This window comes from Neolamprologus brichardi, chromosome 2 (assembly GCF_056152115.1).
Source record: "Neolamprologus brichardi isolate AB-2024 chromosome 2, ASM5615211v1, whole genome shotgun sequence".
NCBI classification, from domain to species: domain Eukaryota; kingdom Metazoa; phylum Chordata; class Actinopteri; order Cichliformes; family Cichlidae; genus Neolamprologus; species Neolamprologus brichardi.
The window spans coordinates 19,188,030-19,207,145 of record NC_142105.1 but is presented as its reverse complement, the minus strand read 5'-3'; the positions used below and the strand labels follow the sequence as shown (position 1 = coordinate 19,207,145).

Sequence of the window (19,116 nt, the reverse complement as noted above, 5' to 3'; positions counted from 1 at the left end):
GGGGCACTTCCATGCTTTTGGTTTGTGGGAGTAAGATTCTGTGGAGGAACTGCACAATAAGCTCCCTTCACAAGATAACACAGAAAAAATGAGGTTTTACAGTAATGGGGAAAGGATTTTTTATTTTTTTGTCATTTCTAATACATACTCAGGCTAAAAATTCCCAGCTGTCCACGCGCTTACTGACCACTGGGCAACATGATTGGGCAACTTTCTCTGATAAACACAAGTACTGTTTACCCAGTGCAGCCCACAGGAGCGCTGCTAAAAGCCCTGATTGGTCAATGAAGGGTGTAGAAGTAGTGCAAATCCTCCTAATGGAAGACAGATATTGCTCAATGTACCCTGAGCCATGACCCATGACTACAAAATCAATAACAGCTCACCATGGTACGCCTCCAGAAACGCCTGGCATCTCCACAGGAGCTTCACTTATGAGCTCCAGCTCCTGGAGGGAAAAACAAAGTCCCATTTTTCCATCAAACACGACCTGCAAATTACAACTAAAGGTCGAGTTTGCAGCGGAGACTGTGTTTTATTTTTTCTGCCAGGACCAGCTCAAACCAGCTTAAAACCTCAGTGGGAAGGTGGCAGCTGGGCCCTAGAAACACCGTCCAACCCACAGACCAGAGATTCGACAGCATGACAACAACAAACTCTCTCTCAGTTTGGCCATTCAGCCAAGCAGCCAAATATCATGGGCGATTGCCCACCGAGCCTGGCTGCAGGAGCGGATTAGCTGACCGGCATGCTGATGGGAAAGCAAAGTTTTCCTTAGTAGTGCGCTAACAGGAGACACAGCATTTAATGCTCATGCTCTTCACATTCATATGGACTGAAATGAGGGTTAAAGCAATTTTTCTTTTTTCTTTTTTAAACTGTGTTGTTTGGTGCTTTTAGGAATGGACGAGCTTTCCTCACATACCCTTTACACTGTAACCATGGAAAGGATGGAAAGGACCCACCGAGCTCGCTGTATTTCATTGTTGACATGTGCTAATTGTGTGAAGCCAATTGGATGCCCTGATGGCTGAGTGACCCAGCTCCAAAAACGTGAATATGGTCAACAGATTGAGTGGTGTTTGTCTTGCAGATAGCAGGACTTGTTAACACGGTCCAGTTAACACTACTGTCACCGGGAAATGTTAGAGTGAACAATTATTGATAAGCCAGGCTGCAATGACAGAGATGCCCAGATTTAAACATAAATGTCAGGGATAGGAGGACACATTTATGTGAAAATGGCAAAGTTACAGGGTTGGAGGATACCACTGATAACTTGAAGTAATGAAAAACAACACATAATTTTTTATGTCAAATAGGAAAACAGCAAAATGAGCAAAGAAAAGTTCAGGGTGGAAAACCAGTGTGTTAAAATTCTGCTGCTGTAGATCAGATATACTGAGCTGAACCAGCATCATCGTGTAGCTCACTGTAAAGTCAAAGGAGAAACTCAGGTTAGGCATTTGCTTAGAAGGCCAGAGTGGTTTAGATGCCGAATTTCATAGAATGGCATAAAGCCTCTTTATATTGCTTTTCAAGAACAGTCTGGGGACTCGAGCCCGAAGACATTACCTGTTCTTAGTTTGACATAATGCTGTTTTTATGAGCTACAAAGACCACTGCTGAAGGAAAAGTCACTCGGAGCTCTACTGAAAGTGATTTCCTGTCTGTATCTGGGTCACTGTGCACTGTAGACGGTTGTTTTAGTGGGTCACACTCCTGCAGAAAATGTCAAAAATCACAAACGTCCACGCTTTAAGTGTTGAATGTGGGTCATGATACAAGGACTCAAGCCATCAGATATTTCTTGCAACATATTTGGCAATCGCAGCAGATTCTTTTAAGCGTGATCAGCACTATTCAAGTATCATGTTTGAGACCCTCGAGTGAAAATGACTTCCAAAAAAGTGTACCCACAAAGCTGGATGGTCTTCATAGTGAATTTCGCAACATTAAATACATATTGGGTGTTTGGCAATTACTACCACTGGACACACATCGATAATAAAACACATAACTTGTTGGATTCTTTTCATCATATGTGCTGGCTCGTCTCTGCTGAAGTGTGACATTAGAAATGAACTTTTTTCTTTATACTAATTTAAAGTTTTGTTTTGTTTTGTTTTCAGGGAGAATTTCTCATGCATGAATGCATCAGGAGTCACTAAGTCACAAATCCCTCCTGGTTAGTTTTACTGCTTTTATTCTATTTTCTTTTCTGGTTATTGCCCGGCAACAGATGGGCGCTGCTTTTCACTGGTGTATACTGGGCTGCAGATGATAAAAATACAGAAATGCTTGAGTTTTGGTTTGAGTTGCCAAAACTATAAAGATGTCTGCAGAGCTTGATAAAGTGAAATGGGAGTGGAGGCTCATATATCGTCCAGTTTCAAATTATGTGGGGCCCAGCTGTATTTGTACTCATAATAGCTTTAACAATAACTAGCAATCTGTGCATATTCAACACTCAGACAGAATGCACAGGATTTTATCCTGTCTTCTAATCATCCTTATTTTGCACAAATTACATTAGCTTTTGCTTTGCTTTTTGTCAAGCAAATTACAGTGATGTTTGAACAAAGAGAGAGGACAGAATTTAGTGCACAATATTTCCAAATCAAGTATCTATTGTGTCTGTGTAGTAATTAAAACATCTTCATAATGTAGAACGAAGGTAAAAAAGAAACTTGCATATCAGAGCTATTTATAACTAGTCATAATGATTAGAGTATCTAATAAACCTTCAAATATCAAAGCCCCAGGATGTAACTGTGCCTGTGTTTTCCTCAGTTCCTCTCTGCCCTGGTCCTTTTTGTTATCGCAATACTTTGCCATTTATTTTTCCAACCTCGTGCAAAGATTTCACACACAGTACCAGCTGGCTCACTGGAACTGGTTCACATCAGTGGAATACAGTCTTGACATGCCAAAGTGTCTGTGGCAACAGAGCTTCACATATATTTCAGTAGGTCTAATCCACCAGAATCACTTAAAACACTTGACAAACAAGAGAAATTCAAACCAGTTTAAGCAGTGCGTGGTCTGTCCACACCAGCAAACTGACTGGATCAACTGGACAGGCGAGTGTAAATCCTCTCTTAAATTCATGACGACCAATTTACAACATAAACGATCAATTCGATCAAAATGTGCACATTTTCCTTTTAAATAAACTGAAACTGGTAAATGTCATTTCCTTGACCTTTAGTTAATGTTCCCTTAAAGTTCCCAGAAAATGACAGTTACAAACCTTTAAAAATGCAGGATCATTTTCTAAGGAGTATTTTTGCAAAATCTTTTTTTTTTGTTCCTGCAGGGAACATTTCCTAAACATTTCCTGAGAATGTTGCTTAAAGGGTCTCTAAAAGTTAAATATCCTTCAGAGAAAGTTTATAGTTCTATAAACTGTCACCTTCAGGAAACATTAAGAAAAATGAGTTTTTGACACCTTGAGAGGATATTTAGGGAGTCTTCATGAACTGTACATAAAAGATGGACACACTTACAGTGATATCATCTATTTGTTTTGAACTGTGTTCTTTGAAGCCTCAACATTAACATTCTGGCTGCAGCCATGTTGCATTTTCGAAGCCAGAAGGTGAAATGCAAAAGCTTGATTTAGGCTTTTGCAGGAAATCTATGTCCTAATTTATGTAGTAACCATAAACTCTGTTTATCCCTACACTGCAAACTTCCACAACATTCAAGTCGTAAAGTATGTATCGACCCAAAGTGTAGTTAAATTCCTGACAGGTACACATCATGTTACATAAAGGTTGCGGCATTGAGTTAAAATCATTTCCATTTATGGCGTAAGTTATGATTACGTAGATGTATAATTCACGTGTTAGGCTAGCAAGCTTGGTTAGCAAGCAGCATCTATAAACTGCACCAGTGTACCTCACAGACATGTATACTTTGTAGTTAGTGATAAATGGTGGTTTTCACCACACATAAATACATATTTGTCAGATAATTCCAGTAAGAATGCTCCAAAAGGGCCTAACGGCACAAACTGGTGTGGAGTTTAGTGACTCTGATTAGTGGAGATGAGGCTTATCAGTCAGCTACTGGCTACAACTGACTCTGCGCAGAGACCTGCCAATCAGAGTGGCCATGTGAACGTGTTTTTAATGGATGAAAATTGGGCATTATAACATGGGTTTGTGGGAATTGACTTTCATTTTGAACTACACACCAAGTGGTCACTAGAGGAACTGCAGTTTGTGACACTTCTGTGTTGGCTGCATTTTTGTTCCCCCTGTTGGCCATTTAGGAGAATTTTTATTCTAAAAATTCTAAATTGTGGTCTTGGGGCAGGTTAAGCAGAACTTATTTTATAGGGTTTGGAGCCTTTTCCACAAACTATGTATTTGTACTATTCAGTACGACTTATGTCTGTGAAGGTTCTCAGTCATCCAGTCCAAGCTCTGCAAAGAGCTTGGAAAGAAAATGTTCTGGACTTCTGCTTCTTCTTGCTTGAAGACGTTTCACCTCTCATCTTCAACTGAAGAAGCTTCTCGAATGAGAAGCTTCAAGCAACTTAAAGAAGTCCAGACACTTTTCTTTTCAAGCTCCTTAGACTATTCAGTATGACCTGAAACCAGCGCCTGAGTTTTTAAAGTCATCAGGTCAGCATTCACTGAGGTTGTCGCCCTCTGTTGGCCTCTAAAATGAATGATGTTCAGGGCTCGTCTGTGTTGGGTTCACTTTTCAGACACAAAGCTGTTTCCATCTTTTATCTACTGTCTATGTTCACAACCGTGACGGTAACAGCACGACACTGAGCGGGCTTTAGGACCATGCGCTGAAGTCAGCTCAGGCAATAGCAATATTATGGCTGCTTAACCTGAGAGCTACTGACGGACAGCTCCAACCTTATGAGCCAATTTAACGCCTTTTATAACACTGTTGTGCACATGTTCTAGTGCTGGTAGTTTAGCCGTGGCTGGAAGCTTAGCTGCCGATGGAGCACATCCGACTGCCAAAGGTAACCGCGGGTCTGGCTGCAGTGATTTGCTACATTTCCGCACTGTACCGCCACTGGCGCTCCAGCAGCAAAGCGTCATGCGCACTCTAAGATCAAATCTAAAGTCAAATAAATAAGACAAACATCTGTCTCAATCCAAAGGACGCGTGCTGCTGTGTTCGCCACGTTGGCAGTAAAGTCACTGCTTTGAGGATGTGTTTCTCTGTCATCTCACACATATGTGCAGCTGTGTCAAACACGCGTGAGATGTGCAGAGGATGAGGCTGTTTTGATGCTGTCCTTCCTCCTCCCCCTTCCAGGTGGAGAATGTCAAGCTGCTTGACAGAATCTCCCACAGAAGGAGGCGGGTGGGCACCCTGTACCTGACTGCCACACACACTATCTTTGTGGAGAGCGAGGCCGGAGTGCGCAATGAAACATGGGTAGGGATCACAGCCCGTGATAAGCAGTCTGTTTGAAGAGAAAAAAATGTTAAGCGTGCGTCACCAGCAGGCTGCAAGACTAACATTTTGCAATCCTCCAAAGCACACTTCAGTAAATTTGTTTGTTTTTTTAACCTTTGCTCAGGTACTTCACAGTTTGGTGTGCAGTGTGGACAAACTGGCTGCAACTTCTTCAGGATGCCCTCTGCTTATTCACTGCAAGAACTTCCAGGTTCTTCATTTTATCATTTCTAAAGAGCAGGAATGCCACGATATTCATCTGTCCCTGCAGCGGCTCTCCCAGCCAGGTGAGCTGTGACATTGGACTGGCTTGGACTGGATTCCTCTTTGATTATCTCCTTTTTTCTTTATGCCAGCATTTCTGTATCACTGTAAATATGCTGCCTCCCTAATCTGTTCATTTGGTCTAGTTGGTCACGGGGCGACCGTGGCTCAGGGGGTTGGGAAGCGTATCTGTAACCGGAAAGTTGCCGGTTCGATCCCCGGTTTCTCTGTCCTGGTTGTTGTGTCCTTGGGCAAGACACTTTACCCTGGTGTTGGCCAGAGGGGCCGATGGTGCGATATGGCAGCCTCGCTTCTGTCAGTCTGCCCCAGGGCAGCTGTGGCTACAACCGTAGCTTGCCAGTGTGTGAATGCGAGAGTGAATGAATAGTGGCATTGTAAAGCGCTTTGGGTGCCTTGAAAAGCGCTATATAAATCCAATCCATTATTATTATTTTCATCTCCTCTGCTTTTGCAACACTTTTGGCCTTTTGGACTGAACTGAAACAAGTTGAAGGTTGTGCTCATCAGCCTTTAGCTGTCAGTCCCTGTTTTGTCTTTCAGAGAGGTATGACGAGCTGTACTGCTTCTCCTATAAGCCAAATGTTGATGAGAATGAGAGACGACAGGAATGGGACTTCTTGGACCTCAAGGCTGATTACAGCAGAATGGGACTCCCAAGCTCTCTGTGGAAACTCTCCCCGGTTAACCAACACTACAAGGTCAGTGAGCTGGCCTTAGATGCACATTCATCCTAATATGGACAGCTATGCCTAAATGTTTGTTTGGTCTTTTTTTCTAAAGGTGAGTGACACTTACCCTGCTGACCTGTTTGTACCCGAGAGTGCCACACCACCGGTCATAGTGGGGAGCTCCAAATTCAGAAGCAGGGGCAGATTTCCTGCCCTGTCATACTACTGCAAAGACAATCATGTAAGTTTATTACAGAGTATTTCTCTTTTTATTTTCCATACACTTCCAATCTGCCCCATAGTAGTACAAGGGATATGAAGTGATGCTAACAGAGCTAATATCTCCAGTCCTGCACAACGAAAACATTTTGCAGGAGCTGAAGTAAGAGATTATTTACAGGTATATAAAATAAGTTTTGAATGCTTCACTTGGACCGTTTTAGCCACAAAAGTGAGAAAAGTTGGTCTGTTCTTAAGATGCAAAAGTTCATGTTTCACCAAAAGAGAGAGAGAGAAAAGGGGAAACCGGAAAGAAAAAAAGGCTTTGAAAGTCTCACACCCCAAAGCAAACATGAGTCACTGCTGTCAGGAAATCTTTTCCCATTTCCACGTGAAAGCAGCATCTTCATGATGATTGGCCGGTAGAGAAACAGCACCAGATTCTGTATTTGTCTGAAGTCATGTATTCAGATTCAGATATCTTAATTAAAAAGCAATAGTGGCGACCTGAGAGCAACTTCCTGACAAAATGTGGTCAAGATGGTTGATAATGTATTTTGCCTTCTTAATAAATACATTCTTAATAAATGTTTTTTAGCAGGGGTAAGATATGACAGGCTGCTGAAGGATTAGGTGAGATATGCTGGGATTGACGTGCTAATCACAGAAGATAAGGAGTGTTTTCAAAGCTTGTTTATGTTAATCTGACGACGTCTGATCATGTCAGGTTTATGAACGAATCCCATCCTGGGAACCTTTCTATAAAACCTGAGACAAACTTACCGTTTTAGAGCTGGTAATAATGACACTTTCAACATGTGAATGTATGTCAGGCCAATAGTTGACTACATCTGGGTGTGTCACCTCTGCATCCTGCTCGGGTCACTAAAAGCCGTGCTTGTTTTAACACATGCCGTAAAAAGCAATAAAGAGATGCGCGATTCTCCTTCAACTCCTTCATCTGCTCGTTGGCTTTGATCTACAATTTCAGATCTAGCACAGACTGAAATATTATTGAGGCTCGGCTTTTTGGTATCGGGATGAAAGCAGAGTCTGTGGCAGGTTGGACAAAGAATGAATGTTGGCAAGGACTTAAATGGGCCTGAAATTATTATGTTGCTTCCAGCTGTTTATAGAAGTCTTTCCTATTTTACTAAAATCCATTACCTATATTAAAATGTCCCTGAAACTGACACCAGATCAGCTGGGATCTGACAGTAGATGAGCTGAGTTGAAATTTTATTAGTTGTTTCATCTGTTTCAAAAGCTAATAAAACTCACAGTTTTACACAGTACAGTACGTAGACTATCAGCTTCATGTCTGAATGAAGCTTTGACAAACATTTGAATAAAAGTGACCAATTTATGAATCACTTGACTGATGATTCAGCAGGAATGTTATGTATCCCGTGTCTGATATGGTCTTAATACTGTTCCTCTTCTTCAACACGGCCAGGTGTTACAAGGCTGTAAAAAAGAAAGCAAGACAGACGTCCATTTGGTCATTAAATAACAACATGAATCATTACTGTCTCCCTGATCTTGGCTTCATATTGGTGAAAGTCGTATATCTGACACAAGAAAAAGCCAAAGTGCTCATAATTTATCTTATTAATCCATAATTCGACATTTAGGAGTGCTTTATGTGTGTGAGGTCAGCTTCCCAGGGTTCAGGGTCCTGCTTGTGGAGTTCTTAAAGCTCCACTTTAGTTCATGTGCCCAAGGGGAGAGCCACACAGTGATCTCTGGCTATTTCCCATGTTGCTATTAAATGTGGAGATATGAGAAACTGTGTGGTTGAATAATTTAAATTGAACATGCAGGGGAAGGAAAAGTACTGTGAATTTCAACTCGTCCTAATTCTCATATATTAGACTGGTTGTTGTGCGTGTGCACTGAATGTTGTGAACTGATGAGGATGAGTCCCCGTATGAAGCCTAGCTCCTCTTGCTTCCTCGCAGGCTGCCATCTGCCGCAGCAGCCAGCCCCTGTCAGGTTTCAGCGCTCGCTGCCTGGAGGATGAACAGATGCTTGAGGCCATCTTGAGGTCCAATCCCTGCAGTGACTTCATGTATGTGGTGGATACCAGGCCTAAGGTGAGCCCTTTGTATCTAAAGGAAAGGCCTGCAAGTGTTTAAAGCATCAACTGTATATTCAGGTGGGATTTATTTTTCCAGACTGTGCGCTGCCGGCTGAAGATCTCACAGCAAACGCTTTGAAAACGTCCCAGATCTCTGCTAGGTGTTACATGATCAGTATTGATGGCAATGTTTCTGCAACATATGCGTTTTATGTAATTTGGCCTCTGAAAGAGTTTGAACTCAGTAGTTTGCTTTGCTTACAGATCACCATAACTTTGCCTCTACACAGCAAAGCCAGTGCCTCCAGTTTTGAAGAGTTAATTCAATCCAATGAGCATGAAATAACAACTCCCTAAACAGAGACATCCACTGAAATTCATCATTTTCCCTTTCTTTATATCTTATGAAGATCCCGTCTCTATAACTCTTTTTGAACCATGGGCAGCACAGTGGCGCAGTGATTAGCACTGTTGCCTCACAAAAAGAAGGTCCTGAATTTGATTCCACCACCTGGCCGGGCTCTTTCTGTGTGGAGTTTGCATGTTTGCTCCCATGTTTGCGTGGATTCTCTCCACGTCTTTCTGTGTTATCCCTGGCGCCCTGTCCGGGGTGTACCCTGCTTCTCGCCCCATGTTAGCTGGGATAGGCTCCAACCCTTGACAAGGATAAGTGGAAGAGTATGAACTGCTTTATGTTTGGACACTGCTTCAACTCCGTACTCAGACCATTCCACAGTTTCACTCCACGCAGAGAAACACAAAAACTTTTCCTGGTAGTACGCACATTCACAAAACCACCTGGTAGTTCATTACTTTTTGCTTTGAACAGAAATTGTGCTATTTGGAATTCCATTAGATCTGCAAATTTCAGTATTTCAAACTGTAAGAATAGTGAGTTTGTATAATTCTCTGATTCCAGACTTCTGCACAACAGCTTAAGTAAAGGGAAACCAGCGAACGGTACGGTAATATGGGGAGATGTACAGTCTAATGCCTGCTTTGCCTTGTTTAGTATTGCAATGCTTCTTGATACTTAGAATGAAAATATCTTACGTGTGCTCTCCGATTAAGTCTCTCATCTGTTATTACCCCAAGAAATATATTTTCATTGACTCTTTATTCTTTATGCCAACACAGAGGATTTTAAAATGTGACCGTGATTATATGTACAAAAGCACAGCCTCACCTGCACATTGCATCTACAGGATCAGTCCTACATTTGTCTTGATCTATTATTGTCTCTCCATTTGCCCTCTATTTGTTTAATATGCATTTTGAGCGACATATCGTGGTGAAAAACAACTCCCAAGGTTCCTCATATTGTTACTGGAGGCCAAGGTAATGCCATTCAGAGTAAGCATCTGGTTGATACCATATTTCTAAGATTTTTAGGGCCGAGTACAATAACCTCAGTTTTATCTTAACCCTGGAGAACCTATGGGGTTAAATTTGACCCCATGGGTTCTCCAGGGTTAAATAAAGAAGCAGAAAATTAGAGGTCATCAAAGTCTTTATGTCTTGAAGACATTCCTTCAGATAACTAATTAGTGTGTGTTATCTGGCTTCATAGATAAATAAAGTTCTGTGTCATCTGCATAGCAGTGCAAATGTATGCTACGCCCTCTAATGATGCTGCCTAAGGGAAGCATGTATAAACAGAATTGGTCTCAGCACAGAACCCTGTGGAACTCCAAAACTGACCTTAGTGTGTGAGCAGGACTCTTCATTTAAATTAACAAATTAAAGTCTATTAGATAGATGTGATTCAAACTACTACAGCACAGCACCTTTAATACCTGCAGCATCCTCTTATCGTGAGTGGTATATCTACCAATTCTGATATTCTATGGCAAATGCCAATTGAGCTCCATGGCCTGGACAGTGAGCACAGAGCCCGCTAAAGGAGGGCTCTGTCGGGCCCTCTGGCCTTCCTCGTGATATCTGATGTCTCGTCCTGCTGATGGGTTAAGGACCTTCTATGGCCCTGTCCAGCTCTGGAATCTCCTCCATGCTCTTCAGACTTGGCTGCGAGACACAGCAAATCATCTGATTGATGTGCCATCGTGGAAGAGTTGGACTCCTCATGTTAGATGCAGTGCATCTAACTAAATGCATAAATTGTGAAAAAATAATGAATGAAAATGTCTGTGGCTCCCATCTGTAAAATAATTCCTGATGTGGGGGGTTTTCTCATTGTTGCCCCTCTCGTGTACCTGTTGTCAATTCATTGAATAACAGTACCTTCTGCTACCCAACTGACAGGATCAATATCCCAGAAGTTTAATCAACTTGATCCTATAGTCTGATTCTTCCTTTTTTTTAAAGTATAATAGGAGGAGGGAAATAAGTTTTAGATACACTATGTTACTATAGTCCAGTATTTCTACTATAAGTTGTAAAACCAGCCTCGTTCTGACATTACAGATTGTTGGGATTCTTGAATGACAGCTGGATAAAAAAAACTGACAGAATTTTTTTTTCTAGCTGAATGCGATCGCAAACCGAGCTGCAGGAAAAGGGTATGAAAACGAAGACAACTACTACAACATCAAATTCCAATTCGTTGGGATCGAGAACATCCATGTCATGAGGAACAGCCAGCAGAAAATGCTGGAAGGTAATTACTGTGTAATTATCATTTAGCTATAATGACAGCTTGAGCTGGTTGTTTATTTGCTGTCAAGGCTGTCAAAAATGTTTCACCACATCATATTTTACACAAACGTTCTGGCATTGTCTGTTTAAATTGGCCGCGTCGTCACATTACTAAAGCAGAGCGGGTCCCCCGTGGGGTTTTTTCATATGCAGTCACGCAGAGTGAACTGTGCTGGAATCAGGCCTCAAATGAGCCCACAGGAGAATTTCTGGGTATTGTGCAGGGGTGCTCCTAGGAAGACTTTGAATCCATCTGGGTTTTATTTCAGAGCTATTTTGGTTTCCCGGAGCGGACAAAACCCCGGACATTATCCCCCAAAGAGAGACAGAGGGCGTGAGAATTATGCGATTTCAACCCTGAAAAGTTATAGCTGCTCTCAGTTGTGATAACTCTTTGCCCACTAGCAGCACAAGGGAAGTCTTTAAATGCTGGAGACAGTGCCTTGCCCTTTCACGTCTGCCCTCTGCCTTCCTCTCTCTGCCCGGTTGCACACTTCAATAAGATTAAGAAGACCCCCCTCCCGCCTGACAGCAAAGCCTCAAACATCTCTTCTTAGTGCAAGTCCACTGTGCGAAGTGTTACAAAACCTTAGAGGTTAAAATGAACCCGTTCACCTGCTTCTCTGTTATCAGCTCTTACAGGTCGGCAAACTGATGTAGTATCAACATAAAACCCACTTTGTCCACACCTCAGTGAGTAATCTGAGGGTTACAGTTATCTAAAGGTGATTTATGACCATTAGTGTAATATAGTCTCATCAGCTGAGTTCGATTGAGTTCGTGTCACGCTGCCTGTGAGTGAACCTGACGATGGAAAATGTTTGTAAAATAATTTAAATACATTTTACAATGAAACGACACAGTGAGCCTGCAGCCGTTGGCACTAGAGGGAAAAGTTAGTGCATCATTAAAATGAAAAGGATTTATCCTCTGGGGAACCATTACTGTCTGGGCAAATTGATGGCAGTTGAATAAGTGAACTGAAGTGGTTTTATATTGCTCATCCCCAAGTGGCTGTCGCTGGTGTGAACAAAGCCATCGCCAGTGGGAACAAATAACATGAGAAGATAAACAGAATCTGCTTTAAAAAAACAAAATATGCTCGGGTGACCCATATGTTGTCTCAGCGTGCACAGATTCCCTGTAAACTTGTCTCTGCTGCTGTCAGTGTTCTGTGAGGTTTTAATAAAGTCCTGCGATCAGGTATGGTCCGTGTTTCCTGACAGTGAGACAGCTGTGTTGTGGTTACAGTGTGTGAGCTGCGTTCCCCCTCCATGTCTGACTTCCTGGAGGGTCTGGAGAGCTCAGGCTGGCTGAAGCACATCAAAGCTGTTTTGGATGCAGGCATCTTCATCGCCAAGGTCAGTCTGGAGGCTAATCCTCACTGTCTGCCTCACCGTTGCCCTCGATATTGGTTTAGGTGTGGGTTTGTTTGTGTTTTGTATCTTCTGTGTGTCTGTGTTAAACCAACATCATCCATCTTTACAGGGACGATACGAGAAGCCCTTGATGCTTTCCCCCAGATTTACACAAATGAGCCACAACCACTGACAGATGAAGTGGTTATCATATTTATCATCTCATTACAATGTACAGCGGTCCCTCTTTTATCATGGGAGTTACGTTCTAAAAATAACCAGCGATAGGGGAAATCCACAAAGTAGCCAACTTTATTCTTTACAATTATTATAGATGTTTTAAGGCTGTAAAACCCCTCACTACACAATTTATACACTTTTGTCAGACAGGCATGAACATTTTCACACTTTTCTCTCTAGTTTAAACACTCTCAAAGTTCAAACCTTTGTAGAAAAATAAGTCCAGTATCATAGAATGAAACCAAAGATCAAACCCTGTTTTCAGGTCCAGAACACGGGAATAGAGCAGCTGTGAGAGAATTCAATCAATGGTACAGAAGTGGAGGAAGCAAGAAGAATGAGTTGAGGAAAGTTTGACTTATCTGACTGTTTTATTTCGCTTAATGCGCCTTATAATCCGTAGCTTCTACCTTCCTTTAGCATGTCCAGAAGTCCAACATTTTGTGCGATGGTTAGCATCTTCCTCTGCCTTCTGGGTGCTACCACAGGTGTCTTTGATGGTGCAAAACGTTTCATCGACATTGTTGTGTTTGTATGGGAGAAAACTTAGTCACAGTACTTCAGAGCCACACTGCTAGCAATCAAAGATTTATGTAAATTTGACAAGCTGAACGCATTCTGTACTGTACAGGAAGCACAGCACGGAGGAGATTGATTGTCAGCGGTCTACAGCCAATCAGGACGCAAAACACAATGCGCTGTAAAAAAAAAACAACCATCCAAAATTGCACAAAAAAAAAATCAGTGAAAGGTGAACTGCGTTATAGCGAGGGACCACTGTAATGCAAACTTTGGTATAGCAAACAAAAGCACTACAACATCCCCTGTTGGTTAGTGAACTCGTGTTATGAAGTTCTCAACAGAGTGGGTTTGTTTTGCATGTTTTAACTAAGAGATGGGCCCCACAGCAAAACTGTGTGCTCATTGGCTAACAGCGTGTGATTGGCACCAAGCATATCCATAGAATGATCAGTGTCAATAAAATTAACTTTATGTCTTATTCAATATTACCTGAAACTTATTACTGAACCTATAAATTTAACAGGAAGATGTTCACTGGGGTCAACAAGACAGCGAGCTGAGGACCGTTTTCTCATAGACTCCTATACAACCACGAGTGTTTTGGAAAGCCAACATTGTTGCCCCCTGCTGGCCATTATAAAGAATGCAGGTTTAAGACATTTCAGTGTTGGCTTCACACTTCAGATCCAAAACTTCCTCCATGTTTTATACTGTCTGCACCTCAAAACCACCTTTGTGGAGTTTTTAGCTACAGCAGATTACTCCTCGACCACATTTTGTTATGATACCATCACGAATGTACACAGAAAGACACACACAGTGAAACTGATACCGTCTGCGCTGCTGCGGCTTTTTAATAATGTTCCAAATTATCCAAGGGAGAAAGGAGTGTCATTAAAGAAATTGTGTGGGTCTTCTAATTAAAACATCATGATTGTACTTTTTTAATAACATGTCTCTCAGGTTCGAGGTAATACAGCTAAAGTTAGTAAAAGGTCAGTATGGGGTACGGGGTTCCTGTGATTAAAACTTATCTGATGACTGGCTGGTTTTCTTCTCACAGCTGCTGTAAAATAGCGTCTGTGTGCAAAGCAGAGATACGTATAGTGCACAAGTGGAAAATCGCCACATCTAATTTTGGACGTTTTATTTGTCTTTCTGTGTGTGTGTGTAGGCTGTTGCAGAGGAGGGGGTCAGCGTCCTTGTTCACTGTTCAGATGGGTGGGACCGTACTTCTCAGGTGTGTTCAGTGGCCTGTGTGCTGCTGGACCCCTACTACAGGACCCTCAGAGGATTCATGGTACATACTGGAGCTTTTTTAATTTAAGATACAGAGCAGGGTTACTGCTCAGTGGTATCATGTTAATATATCCAAATGCATTCTGGCTTTACATCAGAGGGGGTCATACTAGGCTCACGCTGCTTGTTTGTTTAGTCCAAAGCAATCTTTACTGGCTAACGTGAAATACACCAAGAAAAATAAATAAAACAAAGAAGCCTACTTTTGAGAAATCCCCCTGGAGTCGGGGGGAAAATTACCCCACAAAGTGGGTGTGGAGGTTCAGTCGTTCTTCCCGTGACTCAAAGTCATCTTGCTTGTGTTTTAAAACTTTTCTTTCTGCATTTAGGTTCTCATAGAAAAAGACTGGGTCTCATTTGGACACAAGTTCTCCCACAGGTCTGCCTCTGAAACGTGACTTTCATGGCATCTGCTGGATGTGGTTTAAATCTTCTGATTTCATTCCATGCATCTCTTTTCCAGATGCAAACACGTGGTTGGAGACCCCAAAGAGGTGTCTCCCATCATCGATCAGTTGCTGGAGTGCGTGTGGCAGCTGATGGAGCAGTTCCCCTGTGCCTTTGAGTTTAACGAGAGGTTTCTAATCACTATACACAATCACGTCTACTCCTGCCAGTTTGGCAACTTCATTGGAAACAACCAGAGGGAGAGGATAGAGCTGAGGTGAGATTTAAACCTGCAGACACCATGTTAGGAGAAGATTGTCTTTTTGTCTTTCCCCTGACCTTATTTTCATATTTATTTCCCTGTCTTCCATTTGGACTTCACATAGAGTTTATGAGAGGACTCATTCTTTGTGGAGTTATCTATGGGCGAACCGTACAGACTACACCAACCCCCTGTACAGGCCAAACCACAGCCAGACTCAAGGGCTCCTCCGTGCATCAACTTCCCCCTACAGTTTTAAGTAAGTTCTCTCCAACCGCACCAGCTCACACAGCTTCACTTGAACCCTGGTATGTGCACTGTAATCAGGAAGATAATCATTATGTGAAAGGTAAAGACATTCATTGAAAATTTATTCTGGTGATGCATTTCTCTTTTTTTATGGAGATTTTGGAAAGGGCTGTACAACCGTTTTGACCATGGGATGCATCCTCGGCAGTCCGTAGAGGATTATCTACGGGCCATCCAGGAGGAGACACAGCAGCTGGAGGAGCAGCTTTCTTCACACACACAGGTAGGACAGGGCTGTGCTGATCTGCCACAAGCTTAAAGCCATTTAAAAAAGGCCATAGGTGTAACAGAAATTGCTGAAAACCTGATGCTGGCTATAATAAAACAATGTTTTGGAGCTTGCTATGTAGCAGCAGAGTAGTCAGAATTCCCATGTTGATTCCTGTGGTCCTACAAACTGTGGTATGCATGTGCAAAGTAATGAAAGGAGGCCTTGTCTGATCACATTTTTTCTTTTACACTGACATATGTTTTGTTTACCTGAGAAGGAGATAACATCAGGGTGAGCCGTGGGAGGAAGACAAACTAGCTGAGGTGGTGTGATGCTCAAAGGTCACTGGTTACTTTGGCAACCAGTGACCTAAACTTCGCTGCATGTCACATTCACCCCAACATGGCAGTTATATTCCCTCTTCCAGCAGGATAATGCAGCTCAGCAAATTCCCCAGACCTTCCCAAATTCTCCAGTATGTGCAGCATGCTGAAAAACACGTAATTCCTTGCGAGTAAATTTAACAACCTGTGCACAAAGAAGCCATCACGCATGCGACCGTGTCTGCTTTGCGAGCACTGCAGCAGACAATTGTGTTAAATTGAGTTACAGCAAAATTAGCACTGTTTTAAAAGTTTTTTGTTTAAAATTTGGAAAATGAAGTTTGCCAGATTAACTATCAAAGGATATCGTTTGCTGTGTAGCAGTGGATATACTGAAAACTGGCACAGGATTACTTTAAAGCTGAAGAAATCTTTCAAATCGGATATTCTAGGAAAAGTTTTGGAGCCTTTTTATAACTTCTGACATAAACATTATTCTATGCTAATGTGACGCCAAAGGTTCTGGAGCCTGTCTCTGGATGGGTCGCAACTGTTTTGACAGCACGGGGGGGGGGGGGGGGGGCTGCACTATATTAGGGAGGTGATTTTAATATTGTGGCTGATCACCGTGCATTCATACTACAAGTCAAAGGAAAAAAAGAAAATTCCACCTGGATGTTTTTGTGATTATAGAAAATGACTGTTGTCTTTATTTCTTACATTATCAATAGAAGATTTCTCAGCTGGAGCAGGAGCAGGAGTGCAGTGATTCCTGCAGCGCAGCCGCCTTTGATAAGAGCCCCACGGTTTGGGCTCCTGGTAACAACCTCGGTCTAGCCAACACTCCTCAGGACTACACCGGCGGCTTCATCACCGGCAGCCCCTGTCAGCCTAAAGGACCAGACAGCGTCCTCCTGCCAAAGAGCATGAACCAAATATCTGACGCCAGCTTCTCCAACGGCAGCGACCAGGAGTCTGGGATCGCGGACCTGAGCTGCCGTTCACCTCTCAGCGAGGACAGCGCCAGGGATCCGGACTCCGATGAGGCAGCCTACTCTGCTGCCTGAGGATGTGTAGCATTGGCTGGGAGGCGCAATGCTAGCCAGACGTCACCTGAGCGACACTGAACAAACACTACCATTACGTTGATCGTGTGACCCGACTATTGGCCAATTTTAGTGCGGGTCTTATTGGAGTTGCACGATTTGCTTACACTTTTGTTTGCATGCATGGTGGACTTTCCATGTTCCTGCATTCCTTCGTGTTCATAGTTGTTTCCTGTAGCTGACTGCATTTAACCTTGTCTCAGTTAAAGAGTCCAAAGAAAGCTTACATTTTTGGACATTTGAACCCATATTCAACAGAAAGTAGGAGCAAGACTGACTCGCTGCAGTTTACTGTATTTCTAATGATAAGCCATTTAAGTGCTTCTATTCAGTAGATATTTGGCTTTACAATGTAAACACCTTAACAGTGTAAAATGACATGACGTGTGCTCTGAACATAGGCCAGTAATACATGTTAACATTTAATGCTGAAAGAGTGGCAGTGATTCTGATATTCCCAAATGTAGCAGCACTTCAATCCCAAAGGACTATATTTATGACTGAAGTGAACTCACTCTGCAGGCCACAGTGACCTCAGCTGGGGCTGGGAGTCATTACACTCTAATAACCAGCGGTCAGTGGTTTGTTTTCAGCACCTTGCGGTCCACTCCTGAATATTTCAGCATATTATAGGATTTCATGGGGTTTTACTGCCAAGGGACGTAAAAGGAAGCTTTTGAAAAGACAAAGTGATTTAATAAACGTCTGTGCAGCGTGTTTCGACATCAGTGCATGACTGAACTACCGGAGCATGTGAACACACAAACATGGCGCTGCTTAGGGCAGCAGATGACCAACAGAGAGAGAGGCAGTAAAGCTGCTTGCTATAGTGGTGTAGTACCCATTATTGTTTTGGTGAACTCCTGCTAAAGAACAGTGCAAAGATTACCGGGCAAAGCATGTGAAAATATTTTTGTACTATAACCTATTTTTTCTCCTCTGACCTCGCTTTAAATGTTTGTTTTGTTGTTGTTTTTTCAGTGTCTAAAATGTCTGAGTCATACCAAATTCTGTCCTTGTATTAAAAAAATACCAGAAAAAGCCTTAAAGTGTTCTGATGCTGCCCTCATTTGTTCAGTTGGATTAAGATAGGTTTGCAAAAGTGCTCGAAAGGCAAACTTATGTAAATTTAAGTCAGTTTTCTGCTATGTACTTACTTTTTTCTTGTTTTATTTAAGTGGGAATAGAGTCAGATTACAATATCACATTCATAAATGGAGAACAGTGTAAGTAAACTCAGCCACTGCACAAAATGAGAGTCTTTGCTAAAGTGTGCTGTTATTGTGCCATTTGCGTATTCAGGTCACCCATTCTCCTGATCTAATTTTGCTTCTCTAGTCAGATACTTGAGCAGCTGCCTCATAAATGCACAGTCTGACATTATTTACACAAAGCAGTAAGGCTCAAAACAACAATTTATTTGATGTTTGGACTTAATCACCATAAAACAGATTTGCATCACATCATCAGGCAGGTTAAGTAAATGGCAGCAAAGACTGCCCCTCATTTTAGGGATGAATGATGAAGACTTCAATGTCCTTGTTGTTGCTGAACATCTGCACAGCTGTGCTGGCGGGGAGCCAGACCCCGAAGCGCTGCCACCACCAGCAGTCCTGCTCCATGGCTCATTCAGCTGTTTTTATTTATTATGGGTGTGAGTTTTTGGTTTGTCATTGTAGTCTTTACAAAATGTACAGATTAAACCAAACCTCTACTAAAAACTGAACAGACAGTCGGCTAAGTAAGTAAAGTAAGT

At 42.3% G+C, this 19,116-nt stretch overlaps 1 protein-coding gene across 3 annotated transcripts; it reads left to right on the top strand.

The window, feature by feature from the left end:
- The first annotated feature begins 821 nt into the window (after positions 1-821).
- Positions 822-18,399, top strand: mtmr7a (myotubularin related protein 7a). Of its 3 annotated transcripts, XM_087848020.1 has the most exons (15): positions 822-846; positions 2,133-2,188; positions 5,293-5,415; positions 5,561-5,723; positions 6,262-6,419; positions 6,502-6,630; positions 8,570-8,704; positions 11,173-11,305; positions 12,595-12,704; positions 14,638-14,763; positions 15,092-15,141; positions 15,226-15,426; positions 15,536-15,670; positions 15,817-15,943; positions 16,986-18,399. In XM_087848020.1, exons 2-15 carry the CDS (start codon positions 2,153-2,155, stop codon positions 17,319-17,321), a joined length of 1,962 nt encoding a protein of 653 aa, XP_087704146.1. In that variant the 5' UTR covers positions 822-846; positions 2,133-2,152; the 3' UTR covers positions 17,322-18,399. The 3 variants fall into 3 exon arrangements, with proteins under 3 accessions (XP_087704146.1, XP_087704143.1, XP_006781866.2); XM_087848017.1 differs by lacking the exon at positions 822-846 and having other exon boundaries at positions 2,075-2,188; XM_006781803.2 differs by lacking the exons at positions 822-846; positions 2,133-2,188 and adding an exon at positions 4,839-4,993.
- Positions 18,400-19,116: the final 717 nt, after the last annotated feature.

What these genes read in the sequence shown, in the direction of transcription:
- mtmr7a (XM_087848020.1), top strand. Translation starts at nt 2,153, where the DNA reads ATGCATCAGGAGTCACTAAGTCACAAATCCCTCCTG. An exon ending in ACTACTGCAAAGACAATCAT is followed by an intron (nt 6,631 to 8,569) that starts GTAAGTTTATTA and finishes GCTTCCTCGCAG; the next exon opens with GCTGCCATCTGCCGCAGCAG. An exon ending in CCAGCAGAAAATGCTGGAAG is followed by an intron (nt 11,306 to 12,594) that starts GTAATTACTGTG and finishes TTGTGGTTACAG; the next exon opens with TGTGTGAGCTGCGTTCCCCC.